Here is a 23,115-nt window from a genome sequence, read left to right as displayed (position 1 = left end):
TGTAATCCTGGTTTATTCACATGTCACGGGTATTTTAGCAAAACAGAAATGAATGGCCCGAGCCACCCTAGGAAGTAACGGGAGAGTTGGGTTCCCGCCCAGGGAAAGTCATGCTTTCTCCTGCCACGGTTCTCCAAGGAGCTGACTTTGATTCTCTGAGTTTTTCCCAACTTTCAGAAAGAGAATATGGGCTGAGGAGGAGTCACAAAGTGGGTAGTTATTTCCCTATAAAATGTTAACTCCATGGATGGATTTTGCCAGAGCAAAAATAAAATCTGTCATTGATTATAAAGTCTTTTATGCTTGTTATTTCACAGATTTATTACACTGGGGCCTGGCGGCCTGGGGGAGGCCCTGGGATTCTTGTCTCTAGCGCCCCAGCAAACCCTCCAGCCGCTCGCTTTTTCACAGCTCATGCCCCAAAAGGGAAGAGGGATTTGCTCTCATTTCTTTTGTCCTAAGGGCCAAGAGCTGGAGATCTAGATAAAGAGGCATGAATCACCCGCCCTTATCTCTGGACGGGGACCCACAGATATGGATGATAAAGGTGCATTGGGAGAGGTCTACGACTTCCTAGACAAGGAAACGATCTCTTCCCTCTTCCTTTTCTTCCCAGCTCTTGGCACTGTGCACGAAGAAATACATTTCCTCTGTTGGAGCAAGGAACGACCAGGCTAAACTTCTCACCAAACCTCCCAGAGTCTGGATCCACTTTAAAGAGGCTACACCCTCTTTTGAACACACGATAAACAAAAAGAGGAGTTGACAAGGATCAGTGCTATTTAGTATCAGCTCATGTTAAAACCTTTACCAATGGTCCTCTGAATATCTTACACTTGTCTCCCCCCACCCCATTTTAGAGTTGAAAAAACCAAGGCCCAGCAAAGTCAAGTAATGCACCTGGGGCCATACGGTTAGGTAGGGGTGAAAATAAGGACACGCACCTCATCCCAGTTGACTCCAAACGTTCATGGAGACGTTCTTATTTTGAAGAACGGGTTGACATGAGGCCACAGACCTCAGGCGTAGCACGTTGGACCTGAAACAGCCGGGAGGTGAGCCTTCTCATTTAAACAGCCAGAGGCTTGGGTTCCAAAGAGGTGCTGTGGTTAACCGGGGGTGACAGAGCTACTTAGATCCAAAAACTGACTCTACCACAAGGTAACTGGACAATACCATGAAACCACTACTCAGGAGTATTTCCTTTGGGGTTTACTTGGAGTGAGGTTCCTAATGAAACCTAATGAGCTTGCTTCCCAGCCTGCCCAGAGTTTGATTTCTCCTCTACTCAGACATAGAATGGCACAACTACAGAGCCTCTTCACTCCTTCCTCAGGGTTTTCTGAGTCTAAAAACCCTGTTACTCCAGGGCGAGTGGCAGACAGGCCTGGAAGACCGTGGACCCCCCAGCAACCTCTCAACATCCTAGAGAGCATCACTACCCCTGACAGCAAGTTCAAGACCTCAGAGCCCCTGGTAAAAAAAAAAAAAATAGCATTGGATGCTCTGGGGACTGGGATGCTTTCAGTAAGAAGCAGCAAGAAATCACAGCTCTCAGGACTTGAATCCACCATCCGCCATCTCAACTCTTATTTTGAGCCGCAGCCTAAGCGATTAAAAACAAAACATTCTCACTGGCAAGCTCTACAATTAGCCTCATTTCCACGCTAGGAACACTGTTCTGCATGAGCTGAAGTCGCACGGCGATTGTTTCTTGTCCTAGCGACGTTGTTTGCAAGCGGTGCTGGGAGCCAGCGAGGATGTGACCCGGTGGTAATCTGAATTGCTTCACCAAACACATTTTTATCCCATCATCTCGGCTACATGAAAGGGGGCCATAGTGCTCCAGTGTTCAAGACTTTACAGTCCCGCTGTTCAGCAATAAAATGAGGCAAGAAATATTAGCCGTCCCTGGCTGATGCCTTAATTCTTTCCCAACAATGTCAGAGAATCTGTACCCTACAGGTTTTAGTGCCGGCTAAAGCCTGACCCTCGGGCTGCCTTGAATGGAGCGGGAATGAGTTAAGGAGAGCAAGGAGGCTTTAATGGACACAGATCCCGAATAGCCCAGCTTGTCCCGGCCTCCTGCGGACTCACCCTCCTTTTCACAGGCCTCGATTGTGTACGGCCCCAGCAGAGACAAAACTACCCATGAGCAGAGGTTACCCCCAGCCGGTACAGGTCAGAGGCATTCTGGGGGAGAAGAGGAGAGGGGGGCAGAGGGGAAGTGAGGGGCACATGGAGAAGGAGGGAAGTGGGGGTGGGGATGGGGGAAGGGAGCAGTAAAAGTTGGTGTGGTTCATTTACGAGGAGAGATTCATCAAGTCCAAGACTGCGACTGGTCATCTCACCTCCAGGCAAACCATTTTTGCAAACTGTTTCACTGTACAAACGGGAGCTATACTATCCCGGAAAGTTGAACATGATATGAGCTGGTTATCAAAAGAAATAAAACGCTTCTCTATGGTTTTCCAAAAGCTACAGGTCTGACACATTCCAAAGCTTTCAATAGCATGGCCTCTAATTTGACACTGCAAGATTTTTAAAAATTACAAATGTGTGGCGTTTTACACACTGAACGGAAGCTTTCCCCAGCAATTTTTCAATTATTGCATTGTGAGCCCTCCAAGAAAAGTAACTCTTTTGGCTCAGGGAGCCCAAAGTTACCAAGTAAAGGGAACAGCGTGTTGGAAAGTTTGCAAATAGTCCTTAGAAATGTAGTATAGACATGTCCTGGGTCTTGCTGGAAGAATATGGGTTCAAAGAGGTCCTTTCCTTCCCTGAGAAGGGTCCCTAAACCTTTTGCGTGGGCCCTGAACCCCTACCTCAGCCTAAGGAAACCTATAGACCCTTTCTCAAAAAAAGTTGTTAGTATGCAGGGTTACAGAGGAAGTCACTTACATTAAAGTAGAGTTATAAAAATGTTTCTTAAAACAACTTTGCAACATAGTAATATATGTGACTTTTAATTAACTCATTAAATAACCAGCAGCAGGCTTTACTACTTTAATTTCAGAATAAGGATGAACAACAGTGATATTTTGAAAAATCTGAAATATGATAGGACAACTGTGATATGAAAATATCTGTGGGTGGTGGCAATTGGTGACAAAGTCACAGGTATGGTTAATACCACTTTGTTGCTTACATGCATTTTTAATATTATGAAATGCTAAGTGTCAGATTAGTGGAAATTAAGGCATAATTTTTTCCCCATCCAAGTTTACAGATGCCCCGAAATTCAATGCATGGACAAGAAACCCTGCTAAAGGCAAGATGAAGTTCAGGACCTTCTGCCCTGAGGCTAAACTGAGAGGTTGTGGGCCAAGGATTCACTGCACCCTCACTTCACTATGAGCTGTTGTTAGGAAAGCCAAGCTTTTTCTTTTCCTGTCCTGAAGCTTTAAAACGTTTTGTAAAACAGTTTAAAACCATGTCCTTTTTTCAGGACAACTCTGATGGCTACATGCCCAAAGATTAATAAGCACCTTTGATGTGTTTCTTCAACAACTGGAATCATTGTCGCCAAATAAAGGGTCAGTTAATCGACTAATTCCGAATTTTAATCAGGATCTTGTTCCATTTGCCCTGGGTTGGTTGAGCTTTAGTGTTGGGGTTTTTCTTTTCAAAGGCTGCCCTGGGAGGGCTCCTGTTCCCCTCACTCTTGCATTTTGGACACACACTGGCTCAGAGACAACTGGGCGCACACATTCCTCCCTCGGGTCCTCATGGGGGAGCTGTCATCTTGCAACTACACAGTCATCACATGCCATTGCAAGGGCAACCCGGCAGGAGGGCCCTCCTCTAAAGGCCGTCCAGCCCCCGCGCAGCCCCAGCCCGTCTGAGGCGCCAACACACAGGAGCCGGGCCGGGTCTCCGGCTCTCCGCCGGGGAGCAGGGAACGCGCTCGCCCACGCCCACGCCCCCCACACTCCCGAGCGCACACTCGGGCGCTCACCCCAGCGCGCGCACGCCGCCACTCTCTGGCGCACGCAAACCGCGGCAGGGCCAGGGACTGCCGTGTCCGCTGCAGCCCCGGAGAGGTCCGGGGCGCGAAGCCGGTCCCCCCCGAGAGCGCTGCCCGCCGCCCCGCCCCGCCCCGCCCCTCAAACCCTCCGAGCCCAGCGCGCCTGGGGCTGCAAAGTTTCGCCGGCAGTCAGCCGAGGCAGCGCGCGGGCTAGAGCTAGGCTCCGCTCTGCGAAGCTCCGGACTGCCGTGACCGCTGGCCGTATCGTGCGCCCGGCTGCGCGCCCAGCTCTGCCCTGCGCCCCGCGCGGATCTCGGTATCCCGCAGACCCCTCTTGTCGGGGTTGCCTGCGCGCCCTCCGGCCTCAGGGTCTGTTCTCAGCCTCCTGTGCGCCCTCGCTCGCTTTCCCTCCTCCCCCTCCTCAGCTCCGGCCAACTCACCTCTGCCACTCATCATGGCCCTTGGCCCCGCTTGGACCAGGCCGGAACCAGGTTCCCTACTGCTGCTGCTGCCGCTGCTTTTGCTGCTCCGGGACGCGGGCGGCAGCCACACAGCCCCCGCTTGGTCCGCCGCGCCCATGGCCGCCGACAGCCTAGCGGGGGACAAGGACCCCCAGCGGTCTCCGGGGGACACGGCCGCAACTGTGGGACCTGGAGCTCAGGACATGGTCGCTGTCCACATGCTCCGGCTTTATGAGAAATACAGCCGAAGGGGCGCGCGGCCCGGTGGGGGCAACACGGTCCGCAGCTTCCGGGCGCGGCTAGGTAAGTAGAAGCGGCCCTGGAGCCCTTTCTCTTCATCGTTGCGGTTCCTCACTTGTCCGTCCTCCCACCCCTGCACCTCCACTCTTCCTGTTTCTTCTATTCATTGACTAGTCCATTCATTCTTTCATTAACTATTATACCTTGAACAGTCTGTGCCAGGCCCTGAGCCTTCAATGGAGACATCAAAGTGGCACAGATTGACAGAGTGTCTGCCCCTGGGGTACCACCAAGTCTGGAAGGGTGTCACACTTTATGGACACAGAAACACACCATCCACAAGGCTTTAAGCACGGGGCGGAGATGGAACTGGGCTGGGGAGCTCATGGTGTGTGTGTGTGTGGCAGGGGTCGGGGGACCGTGCCATAGAGGTCAGTTGTGTTAGCTCTTGACGCGTGAGGGAGACACTGAGGAGAGCCCAGCAGGTGGGTATAACGCAGCCCTGATGAAAGTGCCAGGCACAGGGCCCAGGCAGGGGTGTGCATCTCTAGCTGGGACAGTTAGCAGATGTAGTGGTTGGAGGAGCAGAGTGGACTGAGAAGGGCCCTAGGCGCCCAGCCTTGGGTGCATGGGACTGAGGCCTGCTGGACACTAGCAGGAAATGCTCAGATGATGGGTATTTGAGGAAAGGTCTAGAAGTTTGGGCAATAGGGGTTCCCAACCCCTCTCCTGCCTTTACCCCTCCTGGGCAGATCTTTTCCCCTCTCACCACACCTTGAACAGAGTTGGACAGAGAGCACTTGCTTTGCCCTCCTTGCCCTGCTTCTGAGAGCACTTTAGAATCCAGCCACAGCTGTCTGCCCACTTGGGCTGGGCCACCTCTGCCAGCCCTGGGTGAGCAGAGAGGAGGTAGCCTGGTGGCAAGGGCGAAGGAAAGACCCTGGTTGTCCTGGAAGCTACTCATGGTGTTGGAATGCCATTGCCGAAGATGTGGGTAAGGGTCCCCTGCAGCCCCTGTAAAGGAGGAGGCCATTCATCAGGAGAAAGACCACTGGTCTATAGGACCTCCTTCTGAGGTAGAAGGGAACAAACCCAACATCAGGACCAGAGAGCCTGGAGTGAGATCTGCCACCTCCCTGTTGATCACTGGCTGTGTGACATGAGGTAACATCTGTGGCCTCAGAGCTAGGCACAGGAGCCTGATTCATGTAAATATGTACTGGGAACTCAGCCACAGAGAGGCCCCTTCCCCCATCCTCTGTCAGGCAGACTCATTAGGTCAGTGTTCCCGGGGTTCTAGGCCAACTGGACCTAATTCCACCCTCCCTGGTAATTTTTTTTCTTTTGTCTTTTCAGGGCCACACCCACGGCACATGGAGGTTCCCAGGCTAGGGGTCTAATCAGAGCTACAGCTTCCAGCCTACACCACAGCCATAGCAGCACCAGATCTGAGCTTCATCTATGACCTATACCACCACAGCTCACAGCAATGCCGGATCCTTAACCCACTGAGCGAGGCCAGAGATCGAACCCACAACCTCGTGGTTCCTAGTCAGACTCGTTCCCACTGTGCCACGATGGGAACTCCCTCTCTGGTACTTTTTATTCACCTCTTGGGGCCCATTTCTTGGAGCATCATTATTAAGCTACTCAAGGATCTTCCAGCATGGCCATGATCTTGGGCAAATTGCTGAAGCTCTGCGGACTTAGATCTACTCATCTACAAAATGGACAGATCATGGCAGTATCTTCCCTATGGGCATGCAGGAAAGATGACAGGAGCTGGTATGTGTAAGCCCGGACCCCAGCACTGGCCAGGTTAGGTGTCGGCACATCCTGTTTCCCTGGAGTACAAAGCAGTTGGGTTCCTATGAGTGTAGACTTGACCTTGCATCCATTAACACAGTCCCTAAAGCCTTGCAGTTGAGGAAAGCAAGGCGGACAAGGTCACAGCTACAATGAGGTAAGTAAACCCATTGAGCCCACCGTGTCATTGCAGGCCCAGGTATGGCGGTGCACAGTCTGATTTCTGTTTTCACAGACTGATGGTGGTACAAGTAACAGTGAAGCAACACTTAGCAACACTCCAGCCCTCTCATTTTACACATAAGGAAACTGAGGCTGGGGAGGGGGAGCTGTTGTTCATAGCTGCTGTCCATCTGCCAGGCTCATGCTGTTCTCATTGCTAGCTCCTTCCCCTAACTTCCATCAGAATGAGCCCAGGACTTAGGAAACAGAGAGTGGAACGGACCATCCTGGGAGATCAGAATTATGCTGGACTGGTCTGGGACTGTCTGACAAATCCAACACTCTTGTTTGGAGCTGTTTGACAGCTCCACTTGCTACTGGATGTGTGCTATGGCACACATCACTTTACCTTAGTGAGCATCGATTTCTCTGCACAGAATGAGGAGGTGAAGATCCAACAGGATGAGATGTGGTTTGTGCCTGGCAATGAGTAGGCCCAGGCAGCTTGGTTTTTGATCCCCTTCCTTGACTCACTTAAGTTGGTTCATACCCAGACCCTCATCAGCCCTCAGAAGTGCTGGTTTCATGACCCAGTAATCCAGCTGTGAGAAGGTGTGAGCCTGGGCAGGGACCCCTCATTTTATGGATGAAACACAGATATGGGGGCTTCAGCTCTGGTGCTAGATTTCAGCAGGGAGGGAGAAAAGAGACGAGAAAAAGAAAAGAGGTAGGAGAGAAAAAAAGATTATAAAAGAAATGATACTTATCCAGAAATTATAGAATATATAGTAAATAAAAGAAATCATCCCCAATCATAACCCAGACATAACCAGAGTTAATATTTTCATGGAATACACACACACACACACACACAATTCAACATACAGGCAAAATTTGTTGTATCCTCATTTGAAGTTACTGGGTTTTTGTTTTTCCATTACTGATCATCCTGAAATATTTTTCATGCCTTTTGGCCATTTGCAATTATTCCTGTGAAAATCGCTTCATCCCCAGGGGGTTCTGGCCTTTTTCTTACTGATGCATATATTAAGGATATTAGCCCTTCATCTGTAATAGATTATTGTCTTGTGAAGCATGAGCATGATATGAGGGTGACAGTGCCCTGGGGTCATGGTGGCAGTCGAGGTCAGGCTGTGGGCAAAGACAGTGGTGGGAGGATAAAGAGTTGAGGGTGGCTGTGAAGAAACAGCATGCAATACCAACAGGAAATGATATTGATTGGATGCAGGAGGTGGAAGAAGCCATGAAAATTCTCAGGTGCCTCCTGGAGAGGGTGGACAGGTGGCAATGCCTCTGTTGGGCACAAGGGGTGTGGTGCCCTGAGTGTAGCAGTAGCTTGTGACACCACTCGACCAGTGTGTTCTCAGCGTGTGCTGGGTGCCAGGCATTTTGCTGAGAGCTGTGCAGAGATGATCTAACAGCTTCAAGATGCACACACACATATTCAGCCCTCAATTTCCAGATGAGGAAATTGAGGCACAGAGAGGTTCTATTATGACTTGCCTAATGCCACAGAGCTAGTCAGGGATGAAACAGGGCTTAAACCCTGACTCTAGAGCCTGCTTTAAAATAGACACTCACTACAAATTAGTTCTCTTCCCTGCTCTGCAGTACCACTGGCTGGCCCACCTCTTCCTTCCTTCAGCTAATTATGTTGGTGCTTACATCTTTAGCCTAGCAAAACAGGGTGTCCCAAGGTGATGTGAAGACAGATGAAGCCCAGGGCAGAGTGATGGGGCTGCTCCTCCCGCCAAGGGAGCCAGTGGTACCCCTTGTCGGGCATGCTGCTTCAGCAGCAAAGGAGACATGGGTGATTCTTGGAGGAGAAATGTTGGTGGAAAAAGGAGAAACTGGGACAAAGCCCTGAGATGGGAACTTCCTATTGGAAGGATATGAAGACCAGGGTGACGTGGGCAGAGATGGGGGTGAGAGGAGTAGATGGAACTGGGAAAGTAGGCAGGCCAGATCAAATAGGACCTTGGTAAGGGGTTGAGTTTTATTTCAGGGCTCTGAGCGGGATGGTGACCTGAGGTTGAAGGCACCCAGCACACAGGCAGCCTCACTTGGCCAGTGCTGTGGGAAGCTGTGATGGGCACTGCAAATGGGAGTCCCCACAATTACCATCTGCCTTATTCCCAGGCTGAACTCCTCTGAGCAACTCTGACCACCTTTTCTAGGACTCCGATTGGCCCAGCATTTAGCCCAGAGTAGGAGTTTCCCAAATGTTTATTGGGAAAAGGGAGAGAAGCAGGGAGCAGAGAAGGAGGGGAATGAGGAACAGTAGGAGGGAGAGGGCGGAAAGAAGGATCTTTTCTAGCTGATCAGGAGACAGGAGCTGCAAGCGCCAGCATGGTTCATAGGAAACAGTGACTTCTCTTTGGAGATTCCCTTTTGTAGCCTGTGCTCATCCAAGCTGGGAGGCTCCAGGTAGGTGCCCCTTCTCTCAGCCATAGCCTGGAGCCCCCTGCATTGCAGGCATGCAGGCATTATCAGAGAGCAGGGATGGGGTGACCCATCTCCGCTTCCACAGTTTTCAGCAGGGAAGGTCTTCACACAGCAGGCTGCCTAGGGAGGGGCGAGCTCCCTATGGCCAAAGGCCTTCAAGCTAAATGGATAAAAGCCTCCTGTCCTGAGTGGAATTGATCTGGCCATCTGATGTCCAAGATTCCTCCCCTCCCGAGTCCCTGCACGTGCTCTCCGTGGTTTCTGCATTCTAAGGGACGGACAGCACTTGCCATCCCCCACCTGAACCTTGTGCAGAAATAACCTCCAGGGCAGGTCACCCCATTCCTCTCTGCAGGTGTCTTGCTACCCTGGAGGTGGTCCTTCCAGCACCTTCCTTGGGCCACTTCAAGCCAAGTTTGCTGTCTCTGCCTTGGTGGTCACAGTTGTACTTTATGTCCCTTCTCATCCTTTCCCTTGTCACTGGAAGGGGAGCCAAGGTGTTTTTCTCTGGGGATCCCTATCTGTCTTCCCCCAGTCTACCATTTTCCTTCTCACCAAGAGCCATAGGTTTCCAGACCAGAGATGCTTGCATCCTGCAATGAAGGGCCGGCTCTTTAGAAAGAGTCAAAAATGTCGATCCTAGAGCTTCTTAAGTGTTCTCTGTCAAAGAACTTGTTAGCAGAACACTGGATTTAAGACTTTAATTGATTAAAAGAAAAACACTTTTCTGCTGTGTTAGCTGTATCACTGAGTGAGAGGGGTGCAGATTGGTGTAGGAGGAGCTTGCTCTGCCAGCCTTGGTTCTTTAGATGAAAGTGGCAGGAACCACAATTGGGGGATCCCCCTTTGTGTCTGGCACATTGCACATGTTATTTATTTAATCCTCCAAGCATTCACGTGAGATTGAGATTCTCTTGTCCTGCTGAGGCAAATGAGCAAGGTATGGTCCCATTGGGGCCCAGGAGCTTGGTTCCTAGAGCCTTTCCTAGCTTGGGGGCAAGGGCTGCCTTGTTGGTGAACTTGCAACCCACCCACAGTCAACCCCAGATGTTGCAGATACATAACCCTTCGTTGCTCCTCCCAATTCCCTGATGGTGAGAGTCCCCTAGGATGCTGGTTGAAATATGAATTCCTGGGCCCTATTGTCCCAGACTCTCTGAACCAGTGTCTCCAGGGAAGGAAGGCAGTGATCTGTAAGGTTTGGGAAATGCAGGATTGGCATGACACTAAAGGCCTCAGGGTTTGGAGAAGCCAAGTTTAAATGTACATCAAGACCCATGTTCTTTTCCTTAAATGTGGGCATGTTAAGAGGCCACCACACCTCTCTGTGGTTTTGTTCTGAGAATTAGTTAAGGTAGGGTCTATAGTGTCACCTAAGCTTTGACTGGCATTTATCCTGCCCTCCAACTTTTCCTTCCTTCCTCTCTCTTGTAGTCCCTTAAAAGGACATGAAAACTCCCAGTTGAATTATGCCTTCTTTCCAATAGATGCAAATAACCTTAAAATGATGATTTGGGTTAAAAAAAAATTCCCAGCTGTTCCTGTGGATGCAAGTGTCAGAGAAACTGTGACCCTGGAGCACACCCATTGGAGAGACCATTGTCCATGCATGCCCGTGTGCGTATGCACACACGCGCACGTGCACACACACACAAACACACACACACACACACACACACACACACACACACATACTCCTGCTCTTGGGAACCCTGAACCTCTCTCAGCTTCACCCAGCAGATGGACACTTGACAGAAGGAAATAGAGCAGAAGGAGAGAGGCAGCCCACCTGGAAGCTTTGCGCTCTTGCTTGTCTGCAGCATTACCAGGAGTCCTTGGGAATGATGCCTCCTTCCCCTCCGAACCCTGGAGAGGGTTTGCTATTCACAGAACTCAGGCTGCCAGAGTTCAGGGAAGCTTCCTGGGGCTACAGACAATGGTGTTCTGCCCTGGGGCCCTGGGGTACTCCTGGTAGAACCAAGAGAGAAGGAGAGAATTGTTGAAAGCTCCAGGGCTGCAGATGTGATGTTTGAGTCATCCTGGTCCTTGTCATAAGTTGGGCCTCTGGAGAGAAGCTTGGATTTTGGAGATTTTGTTGAATGAACTGATATAACCCTGATATCGCTCTTTCTTTGTAGAACAAGCTTAAAAAGCCATGGGCAGAATAAATAGCAGACGCCCAGATGGCTGTGCTCTTAAGCCCAGTTTCCCTCAGAAGGCACTCAGAATGCAGGGAAGTAGGGGACACTCCCCTTATTTTACTTCATTTGGAAGAAGGACTCCATGTAATGTCCCTAAAATAGAGGGCTGTGCCAATTCAGGGGAGATGCTGTCAGCAGGGCTCAGACCAAACCCAGACCATACTGAACATCTGATTCCACCTCATCTCGTGGGTGAAGGACATTGGTGTGCAGGGGCAGGAATGGGGGCTGCAGGGTCCAGCAGGCCTGAGCACCTACCCTGTCTGCTACCTTTTCTCTTCCTTTCTTTTTAATGGGATAGGGACAATCCCTAACCTCTCTGACCTCAATCCTTTATCCTCATCCTGTCACTGAAAATAGCAAAGGTGCCCTCATCAGTTCAATGTGAGGATTACATGAGATAAGGAAAGCCTAGTTGGCCTGGAAGTGTTCCCTCAGTGGGACTTCCTCCTCCACTCCCTGGATGGGAAACCCTATGGCTATGGGGCCTCCCCAGGAAACTGCCTAACAGTCTATGGTCTGTCCTTCCCTCGTAGAAGTGGTCAACCAGAAGGCTGTGTATTTCTTCAACCTGACTTCCATGCAGGACTCAGAAATGATCCTCACAGCCACATTCCATTTTTACTCGGAGCCACGGTTGCCCCGGGCACGTGAGATACCATGCAAGCAGCGGGCCAAGAATGCATCATGCCGCCTGCTGCCCCTGGGTCCACCTGCACGTCAGCACTTGCTCTTCCGCAGCCTCTCCCAGAACACAGCTACACAGGGGCTGCTCCGTGGAGCCATGACCTTGCCGCCCCCACCTCGGGGCCTGTGGCAGGTCAAGGACATCTCCCCCATCGTCAAGGCCGCCCGCCGAGATGGTGAGCTTCTCCTGTCTGCCCAGTTAGATTCTGGAGACAAGGACCCAGGGGTACCCAGGCCCAGCCCCCACGCGCCGTACATTCTCATCTACGCCAATGACCTGGCCATCTCAGAGCCCAACAGCGTGGCCGTGACACTGCAGAGATATGACCCCTTCCAGGCTGGGGACCCAGAGCCCGGCGCATCCCCCAACAGCTCTGCGGACCCCCGTGTGCGTCGGGCCACACAGGCCACTGGGCCCCTCCAGGACAATGAGCTGCCAGGGCTGGATGAGAGGCCGGCCCACGCCCCCCACACCCAGCACTACCACAAGCACGAGCTGTGGCCCAACCCCTTCCGTGCACTGAAGCCACGGCCAGGACGCAAGGACCGCAGGAAGAAGGACCAGGACGTGTTCATGGCCTCCTCACAGGTGCTGGACTTTGATGAGAAGACGATGCAGAAAGCCCGGAGGAAGCAATGGGATGAGCCTCGAGTCTGCTCTCGGAGGTATCTGAAGGTGGATTTTGCAGACATTGGGTGGAATGAATGGATCATCTCACCCAAGTCCTTCGATGCCTATTACTGCTCAGGAGCCTGTGAATTCCCCATGCCCAAGGTAGGGTGTGTGAGTTACCCCACTGCGTTCTGCCCCTGAGCTAATTGTCACACTCAGCTCTGCCCCTGCTGGCAAGCCCCTTTTCCTTATGACTCTGTTTCCTATCTGTAGGTAGGCGTAATAACACCTTCCATCTACTCAAGGCAGGGAATAGGTAGACAGAGAGGCCAAATTCTATGGGTGAGGCCCGCAGATGGATGCAATCTGGCTGTGCTTTTGGAAGTGTTGCCTTGATTGAATTTGAATTTTATTTTTTTATTGTTTATTTATTTATTTTTTATATAATGATTTTTTTTTCATTATAGCTGGTTTACAGTATTCTGTCAATTTTTATACTGTACAGCATGGTGACCCAGTTACACATACATGTATAGATTCTTTTTTCTCACATTATCATGCTCCATCATAAGTGACCAGATAGAGTTCCCAGGGCTACACAAGAGGATCTGAATTTGAATTTTAAATCAGAACATTTCCTTGTTTTGCAGTTCAGAAGATCCATCTCCTTAGATGTGTGTTCCTGCATAGCAAAAACTATAGAGGTTGAGTAGACACTGCCCCCCTGCACATAGGTCAGGTCTCTGAAGTTCCCTCCTCACCAAGGCACCCATAGAAACCCTGGCCTGGACCTCAGGGCATTGGTGTCTGTGACCAGCACCAAGCTGTCCTTGGTGGCTTCCTGATGTGATTCCCCTCCTCCCTGGCCCCCAGCAACCCAGGGCAGAGACACACAAGATAACTAGCTCTCATTACAAATAAGTCTGCAGGACACACAGCATGGAGCTGCTTTATTCATTGCACTGGCCTGGGTTTTCAGAGGCTCACCTTCCCTCCAGGCTGCTCTGTGGCTCTGTCCATCCATCTCCCCACGCCCCGAACCATGGTGGGCCGGCTGCCAGCTGATGTTGACCTCGGCGCAGAGCACACACTTTCCTCCTACTTAGCTCCTCTGCCGAGTTCCAGGTCATGCCTTCCCTTCCAAGAAAGGAAGTCAGTGCGTAAATCCACTGTGAATGTAAATAAATCAGCCAGCTGGGAAATCCCAGACCCAGTTGTGGGGCCGCATTAACCTGTTTGGGAATTAAGAGGCTTCTCCTGAAAGCCCTAGCATATGCAGGAGAGAGGAAGGGAGTTGCCGGGGAGAGAGACAGGCGTCTGCTGAAGAGCCCATCACAGGCAGATGCACAGATGCAGGGCTTCTGCTGGCTGACCCTGCACTTACCTTATCAGTCTGCCGGCCCCACTGTCTTCCCACCTTCCCAGACACCAGCCTCAACTCCCCAAATGCTGGAGTCCCTGCCTCACTCTCCTCCCCACCTCCCCACCCCGGGAGGAGAATTCTCGCCAGTGCACTCTGTGTGTAAAACTCTTTGGCCAACAATGAGCTGAAGCGCCTGTGATGCGGTCCGGTTCATCTCATGAGAGGAGCTTAAGGAACGGCACTCTCTGTGTTTGTGGCTGGACCCAGACTCCTCTGGATGTGCGAGGCTGCCTGGGGAGGGAGGGGAAGAGAGTTGGTGTGAGCCCAGCGAGCTTGATTTCCAATCCAGACTACTTTCTCACTGAGGGCTCTTGCTCAAGTTAGTCATTTCAAGCCTCAGTTTCCGCACCAGTAAAATTAAAGTCATACCCACCCCAAAAGGTTGATACAATGACAAAATGGGGTGATGCAAGTAAAACAGCGCCTGACATCAAGGAGTCAGACCTGCCTGGGAACTCTTAAGTTTCCAGCTCTGTCACACTGAGGCACACATGGGCCTGCAGGCCTCCCCTTGCAGCGCTGAAAACGTAGTCATGTGGCAAGCGTGTTCCCCAGACTGTGAAGTGTGGGCAGCTGTGGCCTCAGGCAGAACCACAGGGCTTCCCCTCCAGCCCTCCTTCTGGAGCTCCCACCCAGTTCCAGGTGATCCTTGGGGATGTGTGATGCGCAGATGCCCCCAAGTGGCCAGTGCCACGTTGGGGTTGTGCCTTCCCTCTGGGAAGCCCAAGGGAGGAGCAGGAAAGCCTTTTGCAAACATCTCCAGGACTCAGTTCATGACTGACTCCGGAGGAAATGTGTACCCAACTCTGGGATTTCACCTTTCCTTCTAGATCGATGCCTTTTCTGCGACCTCAGTCAAAAGCGTGCGGGCAGCTTGGTGGTAAGGTGAGGACTGCAGGGTGGGCAGAGCACCGAGGCGACCATGTTCTTTTCTGACTTGCAGATCGTCCGCCCATCCAACCATGCCACCATCCAGAGCATCGTCAGGGCCGTGGGCATTGTCCCGGGCATCCCGGAGCCTTGCTGCGTTCCCGACAAGATGAATTCTCTTGGGGTCCTCTTCCTGGATGAGAACCGAAATGTGGTTCTGAAGGTGTACCCCAACATGTCTGTGGAGACCTGCGCCTGCCGGTAAGACCAGCCGCTCTGGAGTGGAAGGGAGCTCCCCACCCCCGCCCAGCAGGGAAGCATTCTCAAAATCTACTGGAGTGAGCACTTGACTCAGGGTGCAGCTGCAAAGGCAGGACAGGGCTCACGGGCAGCCATCCGTCTCCTGGGGCATCGTTCTGCGGTCTGTCATTGCTAGTGACGCCATCCCCTCATCGACGGTCCAAATCCTCTGAAGGGATCTGGGGATTAACCTGGCCTGATGGTTGCCCACAGCCCATCCCCTCTGCTCTGAAGGCCTGAAAACTGGACACATCCACAGTGTTTTGTGACCATCCTCTCATAACCTGAACTGAGGACACTTGCTCCCTTCACATAGAAAGAACCTCTGTTTAAGCAATCAGTTTAAAACACATCGGGCCACATAGGGATGCTGGAAAACAGGGCTGAAATAATGGTATAAAGGGATGTTTCCTGTCAAAATCCACTGCAAAAGCTTTTATACATACAGTATGCACATATAACCAATGTTGGTTTCTTTTTCTTAATATATATTTTATTTGAAAACAAGAAGGAGGCAGTTGACACCATTCCCCGCAGAGGTCATCATGCTGGTTATGTGTGCATTGTTTAAATATGCTTATTAAAGTAACACATACAATGATATGTTGCAATACTAAAACATAACCAAGATTTTATATTTTTGTAAATTATACTTTCTATACTGTAGACTGTGTATGTTACGTGTTTTTATGGAAAGCTAATAAATTAAAGGGACTGTGTTATCTTGAAAAACTTAATGTCACCCATTCCAAAATAATGGATGGACCCCCAACGTGTAAGGATGACATCTGGGTGGCTGCTGGGGACACAGCCTTCTTTAGGAGCTGAGTCCCTCACAGGCCATTTCCACACTCTCCCACCTCTATCCTGAGCTCCAGACTCTAGCCTTCCAGGGTCCTGCCCACTCAGATTGCATCACAGTTCCCCACCCTTGGCTCATCCAGGCCAAGACATGGCCAAGGCAGGCCCATTGGCTTTAGGGAGCTTCCTCACATCTAATTAGCCATGAAACCATTTTGCCATAAAAACTAAAACAAATGGTTGACAGTTCCATTACACTAGAAAATGATAACATATCAACTTTTAGAAATTCTTCGGTGAGCACGGTCATACCGCACATCCATCAAAACCAAAAGTTCACCAAGCTATCAAAAATAGCAGCTACTAATTCCCAACAGTCTTCAAGGGCATTAATGATGAATTCCTTAGCTCATTTAGCTCCGACACCTTGTTCTCTGGTGTCTTTAACAAATTTATCATTCAGTGTTAGAAGTTGGGAAGAGAAGAATCAAGCTCTCCTTCTAGCACCCTCTCCCCAAAAAAAAACTAGGTATGTGCTTCCTGATGAGTAGAAGTTCCTTGAAAATGTGAAAAAATAAACAAAATCTGGCTTAGATTACCTTAACAAAGGGTTTGCAAAAAAAAAAAACAACCTGATGTGTTATCATTTTCTAAAGTAATGTAACTGTCAAGTCATTTTTTCATGGCAAAATGGCCTTATGGCCAGTTACTCATGCTGTAAAACCACTCACGGCAAAGATGTTTACAGCGAAAATACTGGACACACCTGGCTGGAGCCCAGCAGCATCTGCTCAGCATCTTCTTTGAGGTGCTCCAAACAGCCGTGGGACATGTGTGTGAACAGCTGCCCTGGGCACATGGCCCTGCCTCTTGGCAGAAGTCAGGTGAAGTGAGGGGGGTGGTCTTTAAGACACACACTACCTTATTCCTGCAGGACTTGTACTGGGACTAAATGATTCATTCACTGGATTGCTGGGATGTCTAATTGGTCTGCAAATTAGTCATGGCTTGGGTTGCCATGTCTAATCCTTTTTGAAATATGACAGGATATAAATTACTACCAAAATAAGTAAAAACATTAGGGCTTGATAAGTTTCCAAATACCTTTCTTCTCAATATTAGATTCTTCATTTTCCTTTCTCCCCTTCAATTTTTTTTTTCCGCCTCCAACTGCTTCCTTTCCATTTTTTGGTAGAGATGGGATGTCCTATAATAATCCCGTCTTATACTTTCTGGCTTTTGCAGTTTCTGGGAGGCCTCCTGAGTCACCACGAAAGACCACAACCTCTCTGAGCCTTCATTTCTGGATTACAGGGGGAGGGAGCAGACTGAGAGGATCATTTCTGTGTCCAGCCACAAACAGGGGCTTCCATGTTTGTGCTGGAATGGATGGTACACACTGGTGATGACTTTGCCATATGGAGGAAGGAACCAGTGTCAGCAGTGACCCCACGCCTTTACAGAGTGCTGGGAAGTTTAGATATTGCACCTCGTTTAGCCTCATAGCAATCTTGCAACTTACTCCTCAGTTGGTGCTTCAGATAAACAAACTCGAGACAGGTAAGTAATATGACGACCAAGGTCTTACCAAGACCACAGGTAACGTCAGCTTTCACCCATGAGGCTGCCTGGTTCAAGACCTACATGACTGGTGCTGCCTCCCAGCTTCTTGGCCAGTGAACCCCCACTACCGGCCATTAGAGTTGTCCCAATGTCACCGAGTAGCCTTAAAATAAAGCAAGGTTTAAAGAGAAATGTAGATATGAAACAACTTTCTTTCCTCTTAAGATCACAAGATCCCAAGGGCAAGAAGTTCCAGCACACATCCCAGACACACGTGGGTCCCTGAGGTCATTAACTGCACCAAGGTCAGTCTGGAGGGAGCAGTGTGGTGGTCTGTCACTGAGCTGTATTCCTGAACTTATACATCCTCTGAAAGGATAGGGCTTTGGTTCATGTGTGACAAATATAAACAGTACAATTGCAAGATAGAAACGTTAAGCCTGGGGGAAAAAAAAAACTTTGGAAAATTTCTGATGCATCCCTTGGACTCAACAAGTGGGGAAACTGAGTCTGGATACTACCAGGTGTCTTGCCTGAAGTGTCCCAATAGGTGCCTGTGTATGTCTAAATCACTTGTAAAATACCGTCAGAGCTATAGCCGGTAACTCAGGCTCCTTCTGTGGCCAAGATGGAGACAGAGCCATGACAGAGGAGCCTATGGATGTTTGGGGAGGGAATGGGAGGGTGTGACGAGGTGTAGAGATGGCTCCACTAGGATGCAAGAGCTGGACTTAACTGGTGGCATAAAGCAATTGCAGGCACCAGCTTGTACAAAATGCATTTAATGGCACCACATGCAAAAAGAGGGCTGGAGAGGGTTTTGGTGGGGAAACCAGGAGGGCAGACCCAGCTTGGAACAAAAAAATATTGAAGTTAGAGCCGAAGGCTATTTCTTTTACCTAAAGCTAGAAACATAGAATCCATCACTGATGAGTGGATGCCTCTTTGATTTCCATTCCCCTCCTTTCTTCTACTCCCTGAGATGATGATGCTCTTTCAAGCTTTAGTCATTTGTCCCTCTCATTCAAGTCTAATCCAATCTAAATTTTCCCCATTCTCTCCCAGAAATCCTGTTTGTATGAGTAGGGAATGGGTGAGCAGAGGAAAGACCTGTTTATTCATTCAGTTACTTAGCATCTACTATGTGCCAAATACAATAACAGGCAGCACACACACACACACACACACACACACACACACACACACACACACTTGATCTCTTGAGGGCACACATGCATTTCTTCTTTTATCTAAACCAATGTGCAAACTCGAATGTGCATCAGAATCACCTGGAGGGCTTGACCAGATGGCTGGGCTGAATCAGAATTTCTTTTTTTTTTAATTTATTTTCCCACTGTACAGCAAGGGGGTCAGGTTATCCTTACATGTATACATTACAATTACATTTTTCCCCCACCCTTTCTTCTGTTGCAACATGAGTATCTAGACAAAGTTCTCAATGCTATTCAGCAGGATCTCCTTGTAAATCTATTCTAAGTTGTGTCTGATAAGCCCAAGCTTCCGATCCCTCCCACTCCCTCCCCCTCCCATCAGGCAGCCACAAGTCTCTTCTCCAAGTCCATGATTTTCTTTTCTGAGGAGATGTTCATTTGTGCTGGATATTAGATTCCAGTTATAAGTGATATCATATGGTATTTGTCTTTGTCTTTCTGGCTCATTTCACTCAGTATGAGATTCTCTAGCTCAATCCATGTTGCTGCAAATGGCATTATGTCATTCTTTTATGGCTGAGTAGTATTCCATTGTGTATATATACCACCTCTTCCGAATCCAATCATCTGTTGATGGACATTTGGGTTGTTTCCATGTCTTGGCTATTGTGAATAGTGCTGCAATGAACATGCGGGTGCACGTGTCTCTTTTAAGGAGAGTTTTGTCTGGATAGATGCCCAAGAGTGGGATTGTGGGGTCATATGGAAGTTCTATGTATAGATTTCTAAGGTATCTCCAAACTGTTCTCCATAGTGGCTGTACCAGTTGACATTCCCACCAACAGTGTAGGAGGGTTCCCTTTTCTCCACACCCCCTCCAGCACTTGTTATTTGTGGATTTATTAATGATGGCCATTCTGACTGGTGTGAGGTGATATCTCATGGTAGTTTTGATTTGCATTTCTCTTATAACCAGCGATGTTGAGCATTTTTTCATGTGTTTGTTGGCCATCTGTATATCTTCTTTGGAGAAATGTCTATTCAGGTCTTTTGCCCATTTTTCCATTGATTGATTGGCTTTTTTGCTGTTGGGTTGTATAAGTTGTTTATATATTCTAGAGATTAAGCCCTTGTCAGTTGCATCACTTGAAACTATTTTCTCCCATTCTGTAAGTTGTCTTTTTGTTTTCTTTTGGGTTTCTTTTGCTGTGCAAAAGCTTTTCAGTTTGATGAGGTCCCATGGGTTTATTTTTGCTCTAATTTCGATTGCTTTGGGAGACTGACCTGAGAAAATATTCATGAGGTTGATGTCAGAGAGTGTTTTGCCTATGTTTTCTTCTAGGAGTTTGATGGTGTCCTGTCGTATATGTAAGTCTTTCAGCCATTTGGAGTTTATTTTTGTGCATGGTGTGAGGGTGTGTTCTAGTTTCATTGCTTTGCATGCAGCTGTCCAGGTTTCCCAGCAATGCTTGCTGAATAGACTTTCTTTTTCCCATTTTATGTTCTTGCCTCCCTTGTCAAAGATGAATTGACCATAGGTGTCAGGGTTTATTTCCAGGTTCTCTATTCTGTTCCATTGGTCTGTCTGTCTGTTTTGATACCAGTACCACACTGTTTTGATGACTGTGGCTTTGTAGTATTTCTTGAAGTCTGGGAGAGTTATGCCTCCTGCTTGGTGTTTGTTTCTCAGGATTGCTTTGGCGATTCTGGGTCTTTTGTTGTTCCATATAAATGTTTGGATTGTTTGTTCTAGTTCTGTGAAAAATGTCATGGGTAATTTGATAGGGATTGCACTGAATCTGTAGATTGCTTTGGGTAGTATGGCCATTTTTACAATATTGATTTTCCCAATCCAGGAGCATGGAATATCTTTCCATTTCTTTACATCTTCTTTGATTTCTTTGATTAAAGTTTTATAGTTCTCGGCATATAGGTCCTTTACCTCCTTGGTCAGGTGTATTCCGAGGTATTTGATTTTGTGAGGTGCAATTTTAAAAGGTATCATATTTTTGTATTCCTTTTCTAATATTTCCTTGCTGGTATACAGAAATGCAACTGACTTCTGAATGTTAATCTTATATCCTGCTACTTTGCTGAATTTATGAATCAGTTCAAGTAGTTTTGGGGTTGAGTCCTTAGGGTTTTCTATGTATAGTATCATGTCATCTGCATACAGTGACAGTTTGATCTCTTCTCTTCCTATATGGATGCCTTTGATTTCTTTTGTTTGTCTAATTGCTGTGGCTAGGACTTCTGAAACTATGTTGAAGAGCAGTGGTGAGAGTGGGCATCCCTGTCTTGTTCCAGATTGGAGTGAGAAGGCTTTCAGTTTTTTCCCATTGAGGATTATATTTGCTGTGGGTTTCTCATAAATGGCTTTGATTATGTTCAGGAATGTTCCCTCTATACCCACTTTGGCGAGGGTCTTGATCATGAATGGATGTTGGACTTTGTCAAATGCTTTTTCTGCATCTATTGAGATGATCATATGATTTTTGACTTTTTTTTGTTAATGTGGTGTATGATGCTGATTGATTTGCATATGTTGAACCATCCTAGAATTTCTGATTCAGGGCAAGACTTGGCATTTCTAACCAGTTTCCAGCTGCTGCAACTACCATGGTCCAGTAACTACACTTTAATAACCGCTGCTCTAATAAATGTGCTGACCACCTGGACACAGTCCAGAGACTCGGTGCACACTGGCTGAGTACTTACCCTGTGCCCAGCAGAAGCAGGATCTCAGGGCGGTGAAAACCTGGGTAGTGATGTACTCCCTGTTCTGTCTGGTTCATGCTTTTTCCTCAAGGTGGGTCCAGTTTTCATCCCTCTGAGCCATGTGTGAGTAGGTGTGGATCTTGAGAGGTCCAAGAAGAACAGGTGTCTTGTGGTCAAGCCTCTCATGACAGAAGGGGCTCTTGACCCCCTGGAAGCAACTGTACCACAAAAATTCAGGCAGATCCTTGTCCCAGCCCCATAAATGAAGGCTGAGGTCAATGTCTTATGGAAGGAGTTCCAGTTATACTTGGAATAAATGGATGAGTCAGACCTCTCTCTCTTATTCATGAAATTGCACTCTCTCATAGCAAAGGCATGTGATGATTCTATTTCTGTAATTCCTAAGTCCTGGGAGAGATAATGCTACAGAGGCTTTGGTTAAGAATTGCTGCAGCAGAGTAATGTCAAACTGTCTGGGCAAATATAGAGAGGGGGACGAGGCTGAGCTGGCAGCCATGGATGCAGAGCCAGCTTGGCCAACATACCCTATGGAGCACCCCAAGGTGTCCAAGTACATATGCAGAGATAAGTTCAGAGGCCTGCCCAGAAGGTACTTCAGATCCACTGTGAACACAGGGCTGGTTCGCTGGGTGCATCAAATTCCAGGAAGGATGCAATTTGACCAACTGAAGCCAAGAGCAGACATCAGTCCTAGGGCCCTTTGCAGGGGTTGTCAAGCAAATCCAACAGGATGCCATTGCTCAGAACACAGGCTGTGTGGAGGAGGGGAGTCTGGGCAGGCACTGAAAGGCAGGATAGGATCTATGGTCCCAGGTGGAGGAACAGTGGGGAGGAGCATGAAGCATCCCTAATGGAGAGCACAGCCAAAGTAGGAGCTCTGCAGAAGGGGAGGGCAGAGCTGCCCCTGGGGTGATAGAAATAGTGATAGTAAGATGAGACATCATACTTACAAGAGCAATACTAAGTACTTGTTGAATGTTTACCATGTGCCAGGCTCTGGGCTAAAGGCGTTCAGTCTTCCCGAAGAGCACCCAGGCACCTCTGGATCCCTCTGGCCCTCTCCCTGCACGTAGATCATGGTACCAAATATGATTCTTGAGCATGGCCCTGGACCAGTGTGGATGAAAGGCAGCAACTGCTGTACCTTCTGGAAGGTCGAAGGCCTTTGGGTAATCAAAATGTAGGGAAAATATAGTCTAGGTCAGCTAGCAATGCAAATTAACATTATTTTCATTCATCAAATTACTAATACTAGAAAGAACTATAGGAGTGGTGAGAAGTTGCTCTTAGGCTTTGCCGATGGGAATGAATAGTAAAAGGGTATTTCTGGAAAGCAACTTTGCAACATTTACCAAAGGCTTTGAAAATGTTTGCATATATTATGACTTAGATATTCCACATCTGATGAACTCTCTTAGTAATATAAAATGTGGACTATATATTTATATAATTATATATGTATGCATGTGTAATTACATAGACACATACATATAATGTGCCTTGCAATATTATCTTGATAAATAGTCTAATTGTCCTACAGTTGGAGGATGTTTAATGCATTAGGATATGTTGATGTGGTTAGATACTGTTCCATAAAAATGGAAGTATATGAAAGTTTTTCATAGCATAGGAAGATAAGTTACA

At 48.5% G+C, this 23,115-nt stretch overlaps 1 protein-coding gene across 1 annotated transcript; it reads left to right on the top strand.

The window, feature by feature from the left end:
* Positions 1–4,099: 4,099 nt before the first annotated feature.
* GDF10 (growth differentiation factor 10) lies at positions 4,100–15,928 on the top strand. The gene is made up of 3 exons (XM_047762069.1): positions 4,100–4,731; positions 11,840–12,765; positions 14,970–15,928. The coding sequence occupies exons 1-3, from the start codon at positions 4,422–4,424 to the stop codon at positions 15,159–15,161; spliced, it is 1,428 nt and encodes a 475-aa protein (XP_047618025.1). The 5' UTR covers positions 4,100–4,421; the 3' UTR covers positions 15,162–15,928.
* Positions 15,929–23,115: the final 7,187 nt, after the last annotated feature.

Source organism: Phacochoerus africanus, chromosome 15 (assembly GCF_016906955.1).
Source record: "Phacochoerus africanus isolate WHEZ1 chromosome 15, ROS_Pafr_v1, whole genome shotgun sequence".
Taxonomy (NCBI): domain Eukaryota; kingdom Metazoa; phylum Chordata; class Mammalia; order Artiodactyla; family Suidae; genus Phacochoerus; species Phacochoerus africanus.
Note: the sequence above shows the minus strand (reverse complement) of the source record. Positions and strands in the feature narration are given on the sequence as shown.